This window comes from Mus caroli, chromosome 7 (assembly GCF_900094665.2).
Source record: "Mus caroli chromosome 7, CAROLI_EIJ_v1.1, whole genome shotgun sequence".
Lineage (NCBI taxonomy): Eukaryota > Metazoa > Chordata > Mammalia > Rodentia > Muridae > Mus > Mus caroli.
The window spans coordinates 128769918-128791018 of NC_034576.1; the positions used below are offsets into that span (position 1 = coordinate 128769918).

Below are 21101 nucleotides of genomic sequence, written 5' to 3' on the forward strand. Positions count from 1 at the left end.
ATGCCAGACTACAGAGCTACCCTCCACGAGTTTTAAAGGACTCAAGTCGTACGGAGAAAATGTCTCAATCACCAGAGCTCAAAATAACAACAAAAAAAATTAAGGGAATACAAAATTACGTGGAAACAAAGAAACACTATTTGAAAAAAAAAAAAAAAAAAAAAAAAAGGAAAATCACATTGAGGAAGTAGAAAACACATTGGGATAAGTGAAGATGAATTTACAACCTACCAAAGCCCACGGGCTGTGGGGCCAAGCAGACAGCACACAGCTGGAGTTCTGGAACTTGGAGGGCAGAGGCAGCAGTTTCACAACTGGAGGCCAGCCAGAGCCAGGTTACAAAGATAACACTAACTTCACACAGCTATTATAACATGAGTAAGATGGGGCATCGTTTTCCTCTCTGATTAGCCATGACCTACCTTGCACAGCGTGGGGGTCTGAATGAGAACGGTCTCCACAGGCTCATCTCTTTGAATATTTGCTTCCCAGTGGACTGTTTAGGAAGGAGGAGGAGGAGTGGCTGTGTAGGAGAAGGCAAGCTAAGGAGAGTGGGCTTTGAGATTTCAAAAGCCTATACCAGTTCCAGTTTCTCTCTACCTCCAGATCAGGGTAGCTCTCTCAGCTCCTTCTCCAGCACCATGCCTGCATGCTACCATGTTGGATGGTACCATGCTACCTGCCAGGATGATGATGAACTAACCCTCTGAAACTGTAAGCCAGCTCCTAGTGAAATGTTTTCTTTTTATAAGGGTTGCCTTGGTCAAGGTGCCTCTTTACAGCAATAAAACAGTAACTAATACACTCAATAAGTGTGTGTGTGTGTGTGTGTGTGTGTGTTTTCTTGAGAGAATTTTGTTCTATAGCTAAGATAGGCCTGGAACTTACCATGTAACCCAGGCTGGTCCTAGATACTCCATCCTCTTGCCTTAGCCCCTAGGGACCAGGTGCACCATGTGCTTAGAAATCAATACTTGCTGAAACCGTAGCTGGCTGTTTCTGCAGCTCACAGGAAGTGAAGTTAAAGACACAGACAAGAAGAGATTTTGAAAGAAGTTCAGGAACTTAAGATTACCACTAGTTATGTAATAAGTTCAAAGCCATCCAGGGCTACATAAGACTCAGTCTCAAAAACAAACGAATGAACAAACAAACCAAAAAAGGGCTGGAGAGATGGCTCAGTGGTTAAGAGCACTGATTGCTTTTCCAAAGGTCCTGAGTTCAATTCCCAGCAACCACATGGTGGCTCACAACTATCTGTAATGGGATCTGATGCCCTCTTCTGGTGTGTCTGAAGACAGTATACTCAAACAAACAAACAAACAAAGAGTCTTGCAGCCTCCACATTTGTAATCATCACAGTGCATCACCCTCCAGCACGCCTATGACAGACTGTGGTGAGTTTCTTGGAAGAACACACCATACGTGAGGCACACAGGTAGCTCAGGTTGGAGATTTGGGGGAGGTATTTATAGAAGTGAAGAAAGTATTGGGCCAGCCAGGCAGTGGTCACATAGGCCTTTAATCCCAGCACTCAGGAGGCAGAGGCAGGCAAGTCTCTGAGTTTCCAGCCAGCCTTTACAGTTCCAACATGGCCAGAGCTACACAGAAAAAAAACATTGCCTTGAAAAAACAAAAAGAAGCCAGGCAGTGGTGATGCATGCCTTTAATCCCAGCACTCTGGAAGCAGAGGCAGGAGGATTTCTGAGTTCGAGGCCAGCCTGGTCTACAGAGTGAGTTCCAGAGAAACCCTGTCTCGAAAAACCAAAAATAAATACATAAGTAAATAGATAAGTAAATAAATAAAATAAGAAGGGCAGGTATAGTGGTGTAGGCTTTTAATTCCATTACTCAGGAGGCAGAGGCAGGCAGGAGGCCAGCCTGGACTATAGAAAGAGTTCCAGGGCAGCCAGGGCAACACAGAGAAACCCTGTCTTGAAACACCCCCCCCCCCCAAATAAGAGACCTGAATTTAAACCCAGCACTCATGTCAGGTGGCTCACAACTCCGGGTGACTTCAGCTTCAGGGCATCCAACGCCCTCTTCTGGCCCCCCAGGCACCTGTGCACAGGTGGCATTTACTCACACAGACACACACACTTCACAACTATGCATAAGTAATATAATATTGGTGGTGCTGGAGAGATGGCTCAGTCACTAAGAGCACTGGCTGCTCTTGCAGAGGACCTGGGTTTTGTCCCAGCATCACATGGTTGCTTACAACCACACGTAACTCCAGTTCCAGTGCTCTCCTCTGACCTTCGTGGGCACCAGGCACACGGAGTATGTATATACATAGAGGCAAAACACTCTGTCTTGGTTACCTTACTATTGCTATGATAGACCTAACTGACCAAGGCAACTTATAAAAGTAAGCTTTTTATAAGCCCCAATTTAGGGCTTATAGTTTCAGAGGGTTAGAGTTCATAAGCCATAATGACAGTGAGTACGGCAGCAATCAGGAAGGCATGATTCTGGAACAATATTGAGAGCTCACATCTTACGACACAATCGGGGGGGGGGGGGGGGGGAGAAGGGGGGAGGGGAGAAGGAAGGGAAGAGGAGGAGAGGAGAGGGAGAGGCACTCAGAGTGCAGCAAGTCTTTTGAAAACCTCAAAGCCCACCCGCAGTGACATACCTCCTTCAACAAGGACACACCTCCTCGTTCTCTCAAACAGTCCTACCAACTGGGGGGCCAGTTACTAAAATCCATGCATCTATGGGGACCATTTCCTTTCAGATCACCGCTCTTACCCATGAGCTGCTGGAGAACACAGTGCCCAGGTCCTTTCGTTCTCTGCACTTCATTGTCTGCTTTTCCCCAGCTGAACGTCATTTCCTTCATTTGGCTGGTGCGAGGATTGCAGGGGATGATATATACGTGAAGGTGACTGGAGGAGAAGAGATATTCAGTCTACCTTAATTACTACCTTAAAGAGACGGGGTCACTTTATGTAGTCTTGGAACTCGCTATGTAGATCAAGCTGTCCCAGAACTCACAGAGAAATGCCTGCCTTTGCCTCTCAAGTGCTGAGATTAAAGGCGACCGCCACTACTTTAGTTAAATGTTGGTCTGTAAAGGAGTCTGAGAAATCCCAAAATCCCAGCCCGATCCTTAAACGAAATTCCAATCTCAGCCATTAGGGGGAGAGTGCAGTCGCGCTCCCTTACCCAGAGGCGTGAGGGTGGTGGCACGCCCCGCCCATCTCTCCAGCCTTTCCCTTGCACAGGAAAACTCTGCTCAAGAAACCCCACTTAAAACAGAACCCCACGCTACTTTCTGAGTCACTATATCCTCCTGCAGCAGCAATGTGATCTGGCAAGAGTCGCTCTCGGGCTTTCACTACTTCCTGAGGAGCATCCAAAGTCCAAAGTCTGCCTAAAGCTAAGACCTTCATCAGTCTGGGCTGCCTCATTAGAGCTATCCTGGCCCTCCTGTAGATCCTTTTCTGCAGCTGCCAGACAAGACAGGCTCCTGCCTCTATCCCTTAGCATATGCTGTTCCCTTTCCTCGACATCCTCTCTCCATTTCCAGCTTCTGCAACCTCACTTATGTTTCAGTGACTGAAGGCTACCTCCTCAGCCATGGGGTGATGGCCCACACCTTTAATCTCAGCACTTCCAAGGAGTGAGTTTGAAGCCAGCGTGGTCTACAGAGTGAGTCCAGGACAGCCAGGGCTACATAGAGGAACCCTGCCTCTAAAAACAAAAATAAATACATAAGATAATGAAATAAAAGGCCACCTCCCCAATTCTCCTGAAAGTGACCTTGCCCCCTCCAGTTTTGGGGGGTTTACCTTTGATATATTTTCTCTTTATATGACCCAACTTGGCCTTGAACCTGCCTCAGTCTCCTAAGTATTGTGTTTATAGGCATTTGCCACCACAGCTCCTATCATGAGGTTTTAATCCAGCCAGTCTGACTACAGCAAGTTCCAGGTCTTCAGTAAGAGCCTGTATTATACAGCAATCATCCATCAGCCGAGCCCAGAATGTTGCTCAAAGTGCCATATAATTAAGCCTATCAAAGCAATTACCAAAGAAGTCATCGATCTAATCGGTACCTCTTAAACTTTAGTGATGTGGGAGCTCTGGGGAATCCGAAGCTCAGCCTCATTGACCTGAGCTACATACAGTGCTTGGCCATAGGTCTCTCTGAACACTCATGATTGGTTCTATTGTCTCTTGATCTGTAACTTGCACAAGCACTTTTTCCCAATACCCTGGGGAGAAACAAGCCTAGGCTCTGTGTGTTTGTGAGGCTCCTGGATCACACAGTTCTGGAAAATGAGGTGGGATGGCAGCACCTGAGTGTGGCTTCCATGTGAGCCGTCTATGGCTCCGAGACAGTGTGGTATCTGCGAGAGTCTCTGTGTGAAAAGACATCTTACAGTAGTGGCCCCTTCTTGACTCAAGTCAGCTAACTTAACTCTCAGACTCCCCATATGTTAGATGATTGATTCATTTAAAAGTGTGAGGCTGGGAGAGATGGCTCAGCAGACCCAGAGGGCCTGAGTTGCCAGCACCCGTATCAGGCAGCTCACAACCAACTGTGTGTCACTGTATGTATCACACAATTCTGAAAAACCCACAGTGGGCTATACCCTTCCCCATCACTCACTAATTAAGAAAGTGCCCTACAGCTTGTTTTTTTGAGACAGGGTTTTTGAGACAAGTACTGGGATTAAAGACGTGCGCCACCACTGCCTGGCCTTACAGTCATAGCTTGTGGAGGCATTTTCTCAACTGAGGTTCCCTCCAGTGGCCCTAGCTTGTGTGCCTGCACAGGTGGAGAGCCAAGCGGTTCATTGATGGCTCGGGGGCCAGGGCAGGTCCAAATCCTGTGGGTGCTGCTGCTTACTGAGATGCCTGGTTCTGGGTTCTCCGACTTTCCAGATCTGATGACCCCACCACCACAACTCTAGCCTTGCTAAGCATACAGACCCCACCACACCCTCAGGGCCAAACCCTGTCAGTTTATGGGGGCTGGAGAAATGGCTCAGTGGTTAAGAGCACTACCTTCTCTTCCAAAGGTCCTGAGTTCAAATCCCAGCAACCACATGGTGACTTACAACCATCCATAATGAGATCTGATGCCCTCTTCTGGTGTGTCTAAAGACAGCTACAGTGTACTTACATAGAACAAATAAATAAATCTTTAAAAAAAAAAAAGCCGGGCGTGGTGGCACACGCCTTTAATCCCAGCACTCCGGAGGCAGAGGCAGGCAGATTTCTGAGTTCGAGGCCAGCCTGGTCTACAGAGTGAGTTCCAGGACAACCAGGGCTATACAGAGAAACCCTGTCTCAAAAAAAAACAAAACAAAAAAACCCAAAAAACAAAAAAACAACCGGTTGGTTTGAATTTCAGACTTAAGTGTACGGTATGATGTTACAGGTCTATAATCACAGCACCTTCACACATACACACTTATAACACAGACACACAAACATTAAATAACAGAACACATTTTAAACATGCCTAGCATTGGTCTGCCAGGCACTGGAGGTACAATAATGAACATGATATGATCCCTAGCCATCCATCTGCAGGAACCAGACGGAGCCTAGACTGTGGGTTCCTGTGGCACAGAAGCAAAGGAATAATTTTTATTGTATTTATGCACTTAGAGACAGGATCCTGGGGCCGGATAGATGGCTCAGTGATGAAGAGCCTGTTCTTCCAGAGGTCCTGAGTTCAGTTCCCAGCAACCACATGCTGACTTACAGTCATCTATGATGGCATCCAATGCCCTCTTCTGATGGGCAGGCAGACAGAGCAGTCATATACATAAAATACATAAACAAGCCTTTAGAGACAGAAGCTCACTGTATAGCCCAGGCTAGCCTCAAACTGACAGTCATCCTACCTTGGCCTTCCAAGAGAACACAGGATTCTGGTTGTCTTTGTCAAATCTAATTATTGTATTTGTCTAATCTAATTAATAATGTGTAGAGGTACCTGAGTGCACCATGTGTATGCAGGAGCCCTCGAAGGTCAGAAGAGGATGTTGAATCCCCAGGAACTACATGCTTGTGAGCTGCCACGTGGATGCTGGGAACTGAACCTGGAGTCTCTGCAGAAGCAGTAAGTGCTCTTATCCCTGAGCCATCTTTCCAGATTGTCAAATCCAAACTTAGAAATGACATCCTTAGTGCTGGAGAGATATGTTAACCTTGAAGAACACATACCGCTCTTCCAGAGGACCCCCCAAGTTTGATTCCTGGCACCTATAACAGGTGGCTCACAACCTCTTAGAACTCTAGTTTCAGAAGGTCTCATTCCTCCGGCCTTGGTGGGCACCTGCACTCATGTGCACACACCTGTAGACAGACGTGCACATAATTTTTAGGTTCTATTTTATTTATTTTGTGTGTGAATATGTGTCTGTCCACATTCATGCTTGTGTTGGTTGGAGGAAAACCTGCAGGAACTAATTCTCTAATTTCCATTGTGAAGGTCCCAGAGATCCAACTCATGCTTGGCAAGCATCTTTACCTACCCAACCATCTTACCAGCCCAGCGTCGGGGGAGCGGGGAGGACAGAAAGACAGAGACAGACAGAGACAGAGAAAAGCTGATAGTGCATTCTAATTGATTTAGTTACCTTTGTCCACAGCTACCGCCCTTTCCCTCCTTCTCCCGTGAAGTGAACTGGGTTGCAATGTCCTCTGGGCAATCAGGCAGAGGACGTGGATGACACTGGGGCCTCAGCACACACCTGAGCCCCCCCCCCCCCCCCCCCCCCCCCCCCCCCCCCCCCCCCCGCAGGCCTGCGTCTTCACACTGGAGTCAGGACCGACTTCACAGCTTCCCAGTGCTGCTTACCGTCCACCACCCTCCAGATTGCTTCCTCGTTATAAAACGTAAGATACGCTCCCTCAGCACCTCAGGGTGGCCCACTCCTACCAAGTCTGACAGCCTGAGTTGGACACCTGGGACCACATGGTGGAAGGAATCAGATGTCCTCTGACCTCCACACAGGCTCTGTGACATACTCACGCCCCAACACACACAATTAAAAAATGTGGCAAATAAACGAATAAGAAATTATGGAAGCTGGGCATGGGGATACAGCTTCTAACGAATCCCAGCACTGGCAAGTTAGTATGTTGAGGCCAGCCTGGTTACCTGGTCTACATAGTGAGTTCCAGAACAGCCAGTTCCATGTCAAGAGACCCTCTTAAAAAAGAAAGAGAAAAGAAAGGATGGAGATGTGGCTCAGTTGGTAGGATGCTTGCCTAGTAGCATCCTGAATCTGTATGATGGGCTCAGGCCTAAAGGCAGGAGGATGTGTTCAAGGCCAACCTCCACCACATAGAGAGCCTTTGGGGCTAGCCTGGATTACCACTGTCTGTTTAAATGAAACAAAGAAGGTGAGAGGTAGGTCTCCAAAGGTTAACTGTGAGCTCGGTGGGTTCCCTTAGCATTACTGAGGGCCACTGGCCCCTGGGGCTGCAGAACTCTCTTGGCCGACTAAAGTATCCTAGAGGCCAAGGCAGGGAAGGAACAGCGTTACTAGGCGGGAAAGCCGGGTGCGCGCCCAGGAGACCACGTGACGTGTCGGGCCCGCGCAGGCTCGCCCGGCAGGCGCGGGGGCGGGACGCGCGGGGGCGGGGGCGGAGCCTGGCGCGCGGCCCCGCGGTGACAGGGCGGTAGGGAGGGGCGGGGCCGCGGGCGGGGCAGCGGGGGGAGGCGGGAGGAGTGGAGATGGCGGCGGCGGCGGCGGCTCCGGGGGGCGGGGGCGGGGAGCCCAGGGGAACTGCTGGGGTCGTCCCGGTGGTCCCGGGGGAGGTGGAGGTGGTGAAGGGGCAGCCATTCGACGTGGGCCCACGCTACACGCAGCTGCAGTACATCGGCGAGGGCGCGTACGGCATGGTCAGGTGAGGGGGCGTCCCGGGAGGGGGCTTCAGAGCAGGGACAGCAGGTGCGTGCCCGGGACATGGGGGGCTCGCGGAGTGTCGCAGGGCAAGTATCGTGCAGTGACTTCTGGAGGACTAGGCGCCACTTTCTCCTGGGAGGGGGGTTGGAGGCTTTGAAGCCACCTTGTATTGTTAAGGGAGGGGCACCTGGGGGGACCCTAGAGATAAAGGTGGAGCTAAGAGGATGAAGGGGGAGTGAGGGACCCACGAGCAGGTAGTGGGAGCCTTGGTTACCCCCTGATGAGGCTGTGACAGAGAGTTTGAGAGAGGAGAGCAAAGCTCAGGGTGGGGCAAACCTTTGCACCTCTGCCCCTGGCAAGGCTAGGGGCCCAAAGTAGGGAAGGGTCTCTAGAATGTGCTTTATTTTGTGGGATACGGGTTTGTGAGTTCTCGCTGCCCCACTGTGTGCTCTGCTCTGGGCCTTTGTTCCTATGGGAGCAGCTCTGACCTAGGAACCGCACAGGGAGACCTGCCTGCCCCTCCTTATCTCTCTCTTCTCTCCTGTCCCATTACTGAATCCTCTAGGCTTCATCTACTTTCTCCATTTAACTCCCATCCCCTGGACCTGTCTCGGATTGAGAGAGTCCAGCTTGGGAAAGGGGAGGAGGGTGAGGGCAACTAGAATGTAAGAGGGTCCAGGAGAAAGGAAGTCGGTGAGTGGCCACTCTCTTCCTCTGTTTGTGAAGTCACTGAAAGGCTGCCTGGCTGATCCCCAGCTTTCCCCTGGAGATCCCAGGCCTTCACAGCAGGAAGGAGCCAGCATTGTTTACACTTGGCCAGAACCCTCTCCTCCTCTCTCCAGTCCCAGCCAAGGGCTGGGTGGGGCCACCAGGCCTGGATTCCCCCTTTGTAAGGCCACACATCTCTCTGGCCCTCTCAGCTCAGCTTATGACCACGTGCGCAAGACCAGAGTGGCCATCAAGAAGATCAGCCCCTTTGAGCATCAAACCTACTGTCAGCGCACGCTGAGGGAGATCCAGATCCTGCTGCGATTCCGCCATGAGAATGTTATAGGCATCCGAGACATCCTCAGAGCACCCACCCTGGAAGCCATGAGAGATGTGTATCCTTCACCTTAGCTATAGCCCCAGAGCGAGGCTAGGGAGCTTGGCTCTGCTGTCTGTGGTCATCTTTTGTACTACCCTCCAAAAAAAAGCCCCAGCAAAGTAACTTTTTAGCAGAGAGTCTACAGAGCATGAGAGCACACTGGCAGGCCTTGGATCCTGGTCTGTCGCAGCCAAGTGGAGTGGCCTTGAACACATCCCTTTCTGCTCTGTGCCCCAGTATGGTGTGTGGGGAGGGAGAATGCTGTGGAAAAACGATCTCTATGGGAGCTTTGTCCTCTGACATCTGCAGGTCTGGGACATGACCCAGTCTCTGCCCACAGCCTGTTCTTGCTCAACAGACTCCCGATTCTTTCTTTAGAGACCTCACACTGGATGGAAAGCAAAGGAGAAAACCGGTATTGGGCAGGCCTAGTGCTTTGGTTCTAATTCAACCTTCTAGCTTCCCTGTGTGACGGATGAGTTTTACTGTGTCCATTTCAGAGATAAGGAAACCGAGGCTCCTCTGTGTTAAGTTTTACAGTGCCTTCTCGAGGGGGAAGGGGGTGGGCAATACTTAATCCAACATGGAGACAGTGGAGGCTTTCAAACCCCGTTGTATTGTTACGAGGGGGAACCTGAGGACCCTAGAGTCACAGGGTGGAGCCAAGCCTTTGCACTCCTGCCCCTGGCTAGGCCGGGGGCTCAAGGAAGGGTGAGGGGCTCTGAGAGTCTGCCTGAATTCGGCTGTTCCTGTTAGTAGCTTCCTCTTCTCCCCCAGTTGGCTTCCTTGGAGCCTTCCCACTTTTCTGAGAGCCCCACCCTGATCACCTGTGGACTTGTACCTTGACCAGGGAGGTTAGTCCAGCCCTTGCTTGACACTACTTGCCTAGTTCAGACATCCAGTTCATTGTCCATATCTACTTCCTGCCTGGCTCCATTGTTAGCAGACGGTAGCACCCATGGCCTTTTCCCTACCCACCCCTCCCAATGCCAGGATTTGTTCTACAGCCTCTGCAACTCTGACCACAGGAAATCGACATACTCCGGTCTTGCTGCATGACCTTCAGCAGGTCTCTGCATCTCTAGACTTGCACATTTATAAAGCAGCAGGGTTGGTCCCTGTGTGTATATCTGCAGGTGCTTATTCCCTTGCTGCTTCTTTTTGAGAAAGGGGGGGGTCTCGCTATGTAGACCAGGCTAGCCCTGAGCTCACAGAGATCCAACTGCCATTGCCTCGGGGGTGACACCAACCCCAGCTTACATGTCAGTTCAGACTTCGGGTTTTTTTTTTTTTGTGAGAAAGTTTCACAGTGTATCCCTGGTTGGCCTCAGGCTAACTTTGTAGACCAGACTGGCTTTAAACTTCTAGGCAATCCTCTGGCCCCTGCCTCCCCAAGTGCTGAGATGATAGGAGTGAGGTGCTCTACCCAGCTCCTGACTACTCTTCCAAAGATAAGCCATTTGTTTTTGCTTAATCTTTGTTTTACCTTCAAGTATAAAAGGACTCTTAGTTCCCCACCTTCTGGTGTATGGTCAAGCGCTCTGTGGGAGCGCACTGTTGGGGAGTGTCTTCCTCACTTTTCTGGCACAAAGCATCCCCATAAGGCAGGCATTTATTTTTAAGCAAACAGTTACTGTGTGCCAGATGGTATTCGTGCATTATCTCGTTTAACCCACTCAACAGCCGCATGGCTCTGCCCGTGGAGTAACAACACTACTTCATGTTTGCTTCTCCGTGAGCATTTTCTGCTCACAGCCACCCTCTGAAGAACACTTACTCTCCCTGCTTGTCAGATCAGGAGACTAAAAGTGTGGACAGGTTAAAAGCACAGGGCTGTGGAGGCAGCGTGGGGACTTCAGGCATGAGTGGGTTAACTCAGAGCTCCCATTCTTCCTACGCCTCCCACTACCACCCATCAGCACTCTCATTCGCCCAGTAGGGAAACTGAGGGCCCAGAATAGATGTGCCTTGCACACTGTCAGCTCCGAGCCTTGTGAAGCTCGACCCAGGGACCCTCGCTGGAAGGACTACCTGAGCTCCTTGTCAGAGCCCATTTTCCTTAACGAAGTCTCTCCTACTCCCCCCGACGACGTGGGGGTCTCTGGAGTCCTCCTCAGTTACATTGTTCAGGACCTCATGGAGACAGACCTGTACAAGCTGCTTAAAAGCCAGCAGCTGAGCAATGACCACATCTGCTACTTCCTCTACCAGATCCTCCGGGGCCTCAAGTACATACACTCAGCCAATGTGCTGCACCGGGACCTGAAGCCCTCCAATCTGCTTATCAACACCACCTGCGACCTTAAGGTCAGAGGTTAAATGCCTCCCTCCCGCTCCTTCCCTGGTCCTGAGGCCTCTGGGTGGCTAGCAAAAGCAGCCTTGGAATGTGGCAAGCAAGAACAGTCAGGGCAGGGGCACTTCCTAGGCCGGGGAAGCCTTGGGCGTGTAGTTCAGTAGCCTGGGTTTGATTCCAGATCTGCGATTTTGGCCTGGCCCGGATTGCTGACCCTGAACATGACCACACTGGCTTTCTGACAGAGTATGTGGCCACACGCTGGTACCGAGCCCCAGAGATCATGCTTAATTCCAAGGTAGGAGAGTTTCCCATGTCTGCGAGGGAGTCCTAGAGCCATTTCAGGGCCCAGGCACAATCCCGCTGACCCTTGGGCCCTAGCAAGATGTAGAGAGTAGAGTTTTCCTCGGCTCTGTCCTCTGCCCTTTGCTGTGTTAGATCTAAGTTGGATATAGTGACTGTCCCAAATACCGGGAATGGCCCTGATGAGGCTGGCCGGGAAGCTCAGCACACTCTCCTCCCCAGGGCTACACCAAATCCATCGACATCTGGTCTGTGGGCTGCATTCTGGCCGAGATGCTCTCTAACCGGCCCATCTTCCCCGGCAAGCACTACCTGGACCAGCTCAACCACATTCTAGGTGCGAGGGCCTGTCTGGCCGAGAGGGGTGGGGGTTAGCTTCTCAGAGGTGACATTTCTGGAGGGTGAGAATTAGGTACCACATGTGGAGCCTCCCCCAGCATCTCACGGTATTTCTTCCCATTTGAAAGCTGGGGAAAGTAAGGCTAAGCCATACCCCTAAGAAGACTGCAGCCAGAGTCTGAGCCCAGGGCTCCCTGGTTCTTGGCTCTTTGCCCTTTGTCATTACTCCAGTGGGTAGATGGGGAGGACTGGTGGCACGTGGCTGGGCTTGGCCTCCTGGTCTTGCTTCCTGATCTGTTCCCAGAAAGAGGACCTGACTTCTCACCAAGACAACTGGTTTCTCCGCAGGTATCTTGGGTTCCCCATCCCAGGAGGACCTTAATTGCATCATTAACATGAAGGCTCGAAACTACCTGCAGTCTCTGCCCTCGAAAACCAAGGTGGCTTGGGCCAAGCTCTTTCCTAAATCTGACTCCAAAGGTGAGTGAAGCCGAGAACCCAGGGTAGGCTAAAACCCAGTGGCAAAGAAGAGTGTGTGACCCTAACGCCTGCCTCAGTAGATAGGCCCCCCAGGCACTGGACAAGGGATGTCCATGGGATTCCTTTAGCCTTCCTCCTAACTGCTGCCCTCTGCCTTGCCTTAGCTCTTGACCTGCTGGACCGGATGTTAACCTTCAACCCAAACAAGCGCATCACAGTAGAGGAAGCACTGGCTCACCCGTACCTGGAACAGTACTACGATCCGACAGATGAGGTGAGCCGGCCACCAGCGGCGGGGAGGGGGGTTAGTATCCCAAGTGTCCAGCCTGGGCCTCACCGTCTTTGCCCCCTAGCCAGTGGCCGAGGAGCCATTCACCTTCGACATGGAGCTGGACGACCTCCCCAAGGAGCGGCTGAAGGAGCTGATCTTCCAGGAGACAGCCCGCTTCCAGCCAGGGGCGCCAGAGGGCCCCTAACAGGAACAGACACCCTGTCCTTATGGATCTGGTGAGTGCCTCCCAAGGCCTCCGCACAGCCACATCCCAGTCAGAGGCTGCCCAGCCTGGGTGCTGCTGCATCATCTCTGCATATCCACATGTGGTAACAACAAAGGGCCAGGGTCTTGTAAGACTGAGCATCCTCCAGCTCATCCGGTTGCCATTTGTCAGCATCACTGGAGACCCAAGGATGAGTGATCCGCCCCTTATGAGCAGCCGCTCCAGGCCTTGGGGGCAGAGTATACCATGATGCTTTGAGGGGAGCCTATAATCACAGTAGCACTTGGTGGCTGCTCTTGTTAGCTGCAGATAAAGAAGCCAAGACCCCCAGAACTTGACAGTCCAGAGATGCTGGGGTCAAGGCTCCCCCCCCTGACCGTTCCTTTCTGTCTGTTTCTTCCTTCAGATCCTGCTCCTTCTCTGCAGATGGTTAGAAAGTGAACTTTGCTCAACCCAGACCCCGGCAGCCCAGGCTGGACCAAGGGTGGGCCTGGCCACCTTCTCTCACTTTGCTGGGGTCTCCTGCTTCAAGCAGGCTTCTCCCACTCCAATCCCCTGCCCCATCTCCCCATAGCCTGAGTGATGAGGTGGCCCCAGAGCTGATCTCTGCTGCTGTGTCTTTATCTACCCTTGCTAGCCCCGGCTCTGGTAGACCGTTCTGGAATGGAGGGGCTATGATCGCCCTAGGACCTGTGCTACGGAGGGGTGGAGGGCACTGAGTAGGGCTCTGCCCTATTCATCTTGTTGGAACCCCACCCCATTTTCCCTGACAGAACATTCCTAAGTCTCAAGGGCTAGTTTCCCTGAGGAGCCCAGGCCTAACCCTCTCCCTCTCAAGCTGCCACATGTAACGCCCTTGCTGCTTCTGTGTGTGGGTGATTGGATGTGGGGGTGGGGCCCGTGGAGAGCCGGTGCCCCTCCCCACCTCCCCGTGCCTGTATCTAATATATAAATATAGAGATGTGTATATGGATGAGCCTGCCTCTGTCTGTGTATGCCGACGCGACCCCAGCATACCGCACTCACAACTGCCCCCTGCCTCCAGCTGTGGCTTTACATAGCCCTGGTAGTCTTTGGCTCCAGCTGGCCAGGGACGAGGTTGGGTTCTAAGGAGTGCCAGTCTCCTGGGAAGGGGTCAGTTTCCCTTTAGTCACTGTCTTCCCTAACAGCTTCCTGTTTAACTGCTTGGAGTGAGTTGGGGTGACTCAGGGGGTACCTTACACACCCCCAAGTTCCCGGGAAGTGGCAAATGTGTAATAAGTTACAGATCCTGTTGACAAACACCTATGGGAGGCAGAAAGATCTAACACTAGGGGGTGGGGGTGGGGGTGGGGCTGCTTAATCCCCCCCACACACATGGTCAAGAACAAAAGGGTGTGCTGGGATCTGTGAAAGGTCTCTGAACATGGAACCCAGGGCTGCCTGCCTCAGTTCCTGTGCCTGGCCCCAGCTCTGGGCCATACTGTAGTCTGGCCACGTTCCAGCAGCACCCAGCAGGCTCAGCAGGTCCATGGGCGTGGCGCTGCCCGGTGGTGGAGCCAGCCTACACTGGCTGAGCAGGCAGGCATCAGAGCCCTTTGGGACAGGGAAGGTTGTGCTTTTGACAGAAGCCTGCCGTGGAGCGAGGCTATGATCCCTCTCCTGTACTTTGTTCTGCCCACCCTGGGCAGTTACATCATGCTCTCCATCTTCTTCCTGCGCCGACCTCATCTGCTGCACACGCCGCGGGCTCCCGTCTTCCCTATCCGCCTGGCTGCCCACCGTGGAGGTGAACTGAGTCAGGGAGGTGGAAGGGCAGGAATCCATTTAGGGTGGAGTGAGCCTAACAAGACAGGTGTCAGGGTGGGCAGCCCATCCTCAAGGTGCAGGGCTTGAGTGAATGTTAAAAAGAGCGAGTTAAGGAGAGTCTCGGGGCCTGGAGGGTGTGTGGCAGGGAAGGAGAGGCCAGTTCAACTGATTGGAAGAGAGGAAGCCTAAAGCAAGTGGGAGACCGTCAGGAAGAAAGGTAAGCAGGAAGGTCAAGCCAGGTCCCGGGGATCCACCCAAACTGCTTTCCACAGGGTCTGGGGAGCGACTGGAGAACACCATGGAAGCAGTAGAGAAGTGAGTCCAAGCCCCATCAAGTTCCATGTGAGGTTGTGGGGTTGTAGGCTGTGCTCTGCTGGACAACCAGGGGTGCTACTTACTCGCTTCATAAACTGGGTATCTGGAAGTTCCTAGAACTGTGTAGGTGTGGTCACATGTCCCACCATAAATTCTGTACCAATATTTCCCCTCCACTACATGCCCTGGTCCTTCCTGTGTCCTCTTCCCCCACCAACCTTTGCTCCCATAGTTCCATGGCCCAGCGAGCAGATCTCTTGGAATTTGACTGCCAGCTCACCCGGGATGGCGTGGTGGTAGTGTCACACGACAAGAACCTGTCCCGCCAGTCAGGCCTAAATAAGGATGTGAACACCCTGGACTTTGAGGTGAGTTTTGCAGCCCCTCATACTGAGGGCTGCATTACTTTCACGCGTGCACCCTGATGACGCTTCTCTGCTCTCCACAGGAGCTGCCCCTCTACAAGGAAGAATTGGAAATTTACTTCTCGCCAGGTAGGATGCGTGTAGCCACCCTTGCGCTGCCTAGCCATCTTCCTATATACTCTCATTAACACGCCCCCCCCACCCCAGCCTGTTTATCCTACTCTGACCCCAGTTTTTGTGACACCCCTCCCCCCCGCCCAGGCCATTTTGCCCACGGGTCAGACCGGCACATGATTAGCTTGGAGGGTGTATTCCAGAAATTTCCAAGGACTCCCATGTGCTTGGAGGTCAAAGAAAGAAATGAAGAACTCATTCACAAGGTAGTACTATAGCCCAGCAGCTGAGGGCAGGCCCGAGAGAGGCCTGGCTTCCTTTATACCCCTTCTCTCCATCCTAGGTGGCCAACCTGACTAGGCGCTTTGACCGAAATGAGATTACAATTTGGGCTGCAGAGAAGAGCTCAGTCATGAAGAGATGCAGGGCTGCTGTGAGTCCGTCTTTTTCTGCCATGGGGTTACAGGCCACCCCAACCCAAGGAGGGAGGGCCCCAGATACTAGCCTTCAGCACAGTCCCCAAGAGCAGGATTGGAAAAGTGGAACTTGTGACTGTATAGGCATGGTGTTAACCATGAGACCTGCTTTGGAAAACCTCTAATACTGGCTTTGGTCAGGTGTTTGGTACTGTGACAGACTTCAGGCCACATGGCTCATCGTTCCAGAGGTTTTAATCCATATTACTTTGGTCCCATAGCTAGAAGTCAAGAGGGCATGAGAAGGAGGCCTCGACGTTAACAGCTTAGGGGCAGAGATAACGCCTGGGCTGGCTTCTTCCTTCTTCCCCATTGTCATGAGCCTGAGAGGTGGAAAGAACAGGATAGATTCCATTTTTGGAAGGAGATGCTGGGCTGTTGCTTCCCCTTCTAAGCCTACGGAGAAGCTGCTGCCCGAGTTCGGGTGGGTCTCCTCCCATGGCTAATTTTGTGGAAACATCCTCACACATGCTCACAGGTGTATTTCACCAAACTCCTAGGTACTACCACTTAAGCCAATCAAACTGACAGAATTAACCATTATACCGGTCAAGGTGTGACTGTGATGTCCAGCTCTGACCCTTTTTTGGCGAGTACCACCTCTCTGCTGCCCATGATGCAGATAGATGGGTCTACCCTCTCACCTCTCCCCTGCCTCCCAGAACCCCGAGATGCCCATGGCCTTCACGATATGGCGATCGTTCTGGATACTGCTGCTCTACTACCTGGGGCTGCTCCCTTTTGTCTCCATCCCTGAGAAGTTTTTCTTCTGTTTCCTGCCCACCATCATCAACAGGTACTGGTGGTGAGATGGGGCTTAGGACCTCTCTGCTCGGGCCACATTGCCCAGGATTTGTGTGGCAATGACCCAGGACCCCCAGTTTCCTAATTTCCTCAGAGACCTCAAGGTTCTTTAAATATTTGTGTGTGTGTGTGTGTGTATGTATATACCACATGTGTGCAGTTCCCTAGAGAGGTCAGAAGAAGATGTCAGATGCCCTGGTTTAGAGTTACAGGTAGCTGTGACTTACCTGACATGAATACTTAGAACCAAATTCAGGTTCTCTAAAAGAGGAGCAAGTTCTTAACCACTGAGCTGTCTCTCGATCCCAAAGCCCTTTAAAGAAGATAGTGACCTCCTTTTTATTTTGTTTTGCTTTACTGGGACAGAATTTCACGTATCTTAAGCTGGCCTGAAACGAAGTAGCTGAGATAGACATTGAATTTTTATTCCTCCTGCCTCTACTATTTTATTCAGTGCTAGAGGCTGAACCCAGAGTTTTGTGTATGCTGGGGACACTACCAACTGGGTCACCACCTGTTTTATTTTTTTAATTTGTTATAGGAGTGTGTGTGTGTGTGTGTGTGTTTGTGTGTGTGTATGGGGGGGAGCAGGGAGAGAGAGATGGCATATATATGAATGCCAGAGACAACATTCTTTCTGTCTTTAGGTAGGTTCCAGGGATTGGCAAGGACCTTTATCCACTAAGCCACTGGCTCTCAACCTGTTGGTCAAGACCCCGGGGGAGGGTGGGGTGGGGACAACCTTTTCACAGGGGTTGTCTAAGACCACTGGAAAACACAATACTTACAGTTCCTAACAGCCACAAAATTATAGTTGTGAATTAACAATGACAATAATTTGATGGTTGGGGGTCACCACGATGTAAGGAACTGTATGAAAGGGAACCACTGCACTAAGCCATGGAGAAGGCGTGAGTTTACTTTTTGAGACAAGGACCTCATATATTGGCTTCAAACTCTCAATCCTCCTGCTTCAACCTTCCCGGTGCTGGAATCATGGGCCGGCACAACTATGGTTCTTGCCTGGCAACACTAAGGTGACACCACCCAACTTGCAGGCTAATATATATCGCTATGCAGTTTTAGAAGAAATTCATCCAAACCCTTGATGGAAAACCCCTCCGGTCAGTGCCATTGTGATAGGACAATAATGAGGGTTGGTCGGCCTAGTAAAGAAACCTGAGGTGCCTGGGTCAGGCCCTCTGGGAAGCAACCAGGCTCTCTCACTCTCAGGTGAGTCAGCCCACACTGCACTAAGCCCTGTTAACAAAGTAGCTGTAGGAGGGTATATCAGGAGCTTGACAGTTTCTTAGCTTGGGCCTGCGTCCTCCCTTTCCTTTCTGACAACTTCTCCAGGACTGTCCCCAAAGCCCTGTTTCTACTACTATGTGATTCTTAGGAGAGCTAGCCAGCCCCACAGCCCCGTTCCAAAGCTTTGTGTCTGCAGTATTTACACAGGGTTAAAAGTTTTCACATAATGTGGGGTATTTAACCTTTACCTTACAGTGCCCTTCCCAGATGGTAGAGCCATGATCTTTCCCCCATTAACATCAGAGACGCAGGGTTTCTGTGATTTGCCCAAGGTTACACAGCTGGAAATATAAAAGCCTGGGCAAACTCCAGTGCCTGACCTAGGACACTGCTCAAGAATTGTCCCTGGAGTAGGATAAGTTGCGACATGTAGCCAACCTAGTAAGCACTGTCTCATCTGAAGAAGCTGGCCAAATATGGGCACCATGGCACACACCTGTAATCCCAGCACTGAGAGGATGAGGCCAGAGGGTTGCAAGTTCTGGACCAACCTCCGCTATTCTTAAAAACAGACCCTTGGCGGGGCAGTGGTGGTGCATGCCTTTAATCCCAGTACTCAGGAGGCAGAGGCAGGAGGATCTCTTAAGTTTGAGAGTGTTCCAAGACAGCCAGGGCTACACAAAGAGACCCTGTCTGGAAAAGCCAAAAAATTAAAAATTTAGAAAACCTCACCCAGACTCAACCAGGAGGACGTCTGTGATATCTAGCTCTGGGATCAAGCTGGTCCCAGGCCTGTCATGGAAATGATCCACCACACCCCTGTGACAGACAGACAGACAGACACACACACACACACACACACACACACACACACACACGGGGGCGGGGGTGGGGTGGGGAGAAGAGAAGACCAAGGAGCTGGCTCCGCCCCTTCTCTCCACAGGACTTACTTCCCATTTCCCTGTGGATGGATGAACCAACTGTGGGCTACCATTACAAAATGGTGAGGTGGGCAGGGCTGCTGGGTGGAGGGCCCACACGGGGACTCGCCACCGCCCTTCTTCTTTGTCCCCTCTCATCACTGTATCATCGCCTTTGATGTCCCCTCCGCCCCCAGGATCATCATGAGAAAAAGTCTGATCCGACACTTGCAGGACCGAGGGGTGCAGGTGAGGACTCAGCTCTGCCCCAGCGAGGAGCTGGCTCACAGTGTACGCCTGGGAGCGGAGTTTCCGCCATTCTGTGACACCTCTGAGTGTCGGTTACTTTACCTATAAAATGCAGAGAATAAGTGTCGTCTGCAGAGAATAAGTGTCTGCAGATCTTTTGGCTGTGTACCTGGTACTTAATCAGAGACTGGTAAGCATTAGCACTGGTCACGATGCTTGTGGCCAGCTGGGAACATGCTGGAAAGCCAGGCCCAGCCCACCTGGTGCTCGGCCTTGATTGTGGTCCATGGAAATAGTGAAGGCATTCGGATTTGTTTTGGTGGTTTATTTTTTTTAATGTGTAATAAATGTTTTGCCTGCATTCTATCTGGCCTGGGGCTGAGGCCAGAGGGTGGTTTCGGATCCAGAGTTCTGAGCTGCCGTGTAGATATTGGGATTAAATCTGGCTCCTCTGGAAGAGCAACAAGAAGTTTTTAACTGCTGACAGCCCCCTTTGTTGTTTTGCTCTGTGTGTGTGTGTGTGTGTGTGTGTGTGTGTGTGTAGCCTTGACTGTCCTGGAACTCGCTCTGTAGACCAGGCTGGCCTAGTACTCAGAGAGATCCTCCTGCGTCTGTCTCTCTAAAGGCTTGCACCATCATTGCTTGGCTGTCTTTTTTTTTTTTCTGCTGCTTTTGTTTTGTCTGAGGCAGGGTCTCACCATATGACTCTTGCTATATAGGCCAAGCTGTCCTCATGGAGAGCTACCTGTCTCTGGCTCTTGAATGCTGGGGACAAGGTCATGTGCCACTATGCCTGACCATGGTTTTGTCTGGTTGGTTTCTTTTTTATTTTTATTGTCTTGTTTTATGTGTATGGGTGTCTTACATACATGAATGTCTGTGTACCACATATGTGTGCCTGGTCTCCAAAGAGGTTAGGTATGAGATTGTTGTAAGCCATTATGTGGGAGCTGGGAACTGAAGCATCGTCTTCTGGGAGGGTAACCAGTGCTTTTAACCACTGAGCCGTCTCTCCAGCCCCTGGTTTTTTATGCAGGCTAGACTGACCTCAAACTCATGGTAATCCTCCTGCCCCTGCCTCCCTAATGGTAGAATTACAGGCATAAACCACTGTGCCTGGCTTTGGACCTTGGACTTTTAAAAAAAATAATTTATAATTTTATTTTATATACATTGGTCTGCATGTCTGTCTGTGTGAGGGTATCAGATCTTGGAGTTACAGATAGTTAGTTGTAAGCGGCCAATATGGGTGCTAGGATTTGAACCCAGGTCTTCTGGAAGAGCAGCCAGTGCTTTTAACCACTGAGCCATAGCCTCAGCCCCAGACTTAAGATATTTTCTAATCAGCTGTACTGAGAGGGCTCCAGACATTTACCTGGAACGAGAGCTTTCTCTCAAATATGGGGAAAGAAAGAAGCCTGTTAGCCCCACGTGTGCTGTGATGTTGCAGCCAAGGACAGGAGCCAGAACTGTCAGCGACGGAGGGAGGGAGGGGGGATTAGTCATGAGCATGGAGGGACAAATTTGGCTCTTGAGGAGGGGGACAGCATCATAGGCAGGCATCTACGGGGGATGGCGGGGGCGGGGGTGGGGGGCTACAGCTTGGAGGAGCAAGAGGCTGGGCTCTGAGAAACTGGGTGGATTCCCTAGGCTGAGGGCAGTGGAGGTCAATTAGGCCCACTGGCCTCGTGTCTAATAGGATCGGGATCTTCAGGAAGGGAAGCTCTTGAAAGTCTACCACAGGAAACCCAATCCAGATAAATTCACTGAATAAAGTCATTTGGTGTATAATATGGAGACTGTGTGGTGGTGGGTAAACAGTGTCCTTAAGAGCCTGATACTGGCCGGGCGTGGTGGCGCACGCCTTTAATCCCAGCACTCGGGAGGCAGAGGCAGGCGGATTTCTGAGTTCGAGGCCAGCCTGGTCTACAAAGTGAGTT

At 51.3% G+C, this 21101-nt stretch overlaps 2 protein-coding genes across 2 annotated transcripts in view; both read left to right on the forward strand.

The window, feature by feature from the left end:
- The first annotated feature begins 7701 nt into the window (after nucleotides 1–7701).
- On the forward strand, nucleotides 7702–13811 carry Mapk3 (mitogen-activated protein kinase 3). Its single transcript, XM_021166867.2, has 9 exons — nucleotides 7702–7881; nucleotides 8801–8983; nucleotides 11085–11274; nucleotides 11442–11558; nucleotides 11786–11900; nucleotides 12251–12382; nucleotides 12547–12656; nucleotides 12736–12889; nucleotides 13286–13811. Exons 1-8 carry the CDS (start codon nucleotides 7709–7711, stop codon nucleotides 12856–12858), a joined length of 1143 nt encoding a protein of 380 aa, XP_021022526.1. The 5' UTR covers nucleotides 7702–7708; the 3' UTR covers nucleotides 12859–12889; nucleotides 13286–13811.
- Nucleotides 13812–14412: 601 nt separating this feature from the next.
- Nucleotides 14413–21101, forward strand: part of Gdpd3 (glycerophosphodiester phosphodiesterase domain containing 3) — a 9441-nt gene continuing 2752 nt past the window's right edge. The window contains exons 1-9 of the mRNA XM_021169063.2: nucleotides 14413–14647; nucleotides 14940–14982; nucleotides 15215–15350; nucleotides 15431–15476; nucleotides 15609–15727; nucleotides 15805–15894; nucleotides 16600–16733; nucleotides 18936–18995; nucleotides 19110–19161. Of these exons, the coding sequence (XP_021024722.1) occupies nucleotides 14509–14647; nucleotides 14940–14982; nucleotides 15215–15350; nucleotides 15431–15476; nucleotides 15609–15727; nucleotides 15805–15894; nucleotides 16600–16733; nucleotides 18936–18995; nucleotides 19110–19161 (819 nt within the window). The 5' untranslated portion in view covers nucleotides 14413–14508. The remainder of the gene's footprint in view (nucleotides 14648–14939; nucleotides 14983–15214; nucleotides 15351–15430; nucleotides 15477–15608; nucleotides 15728–15804; nucleotides 15895–16599; nucleotides 16734–18935; nucleotides 18996–19109; nucleotides 19162–21101) is intronic.

Coding starts and splice junctions, on each gene's coding strand:
- Mapk3 (XM_021166867.2), top strand. CDS start 7,709: ATGGCGGCGGCGGCGGCGGCTCCGGGGGGCGGGGGCGGGGAGCCCAGG. Junction 8,984..11,084: donor CTGGAAGCCATGAGAGATGT/GTATCCTTCACC, acceptor AGTCCTCCTCAG/TTACATTGTTCAGGACCTCA. Junction 11,901..12,250: donor CCAGCTCAACCACATTCTAG/GTGCGAGGGCCT, acceptor GTTTCTCCGCAG/GTATCTTGGGTTCCCCATCC.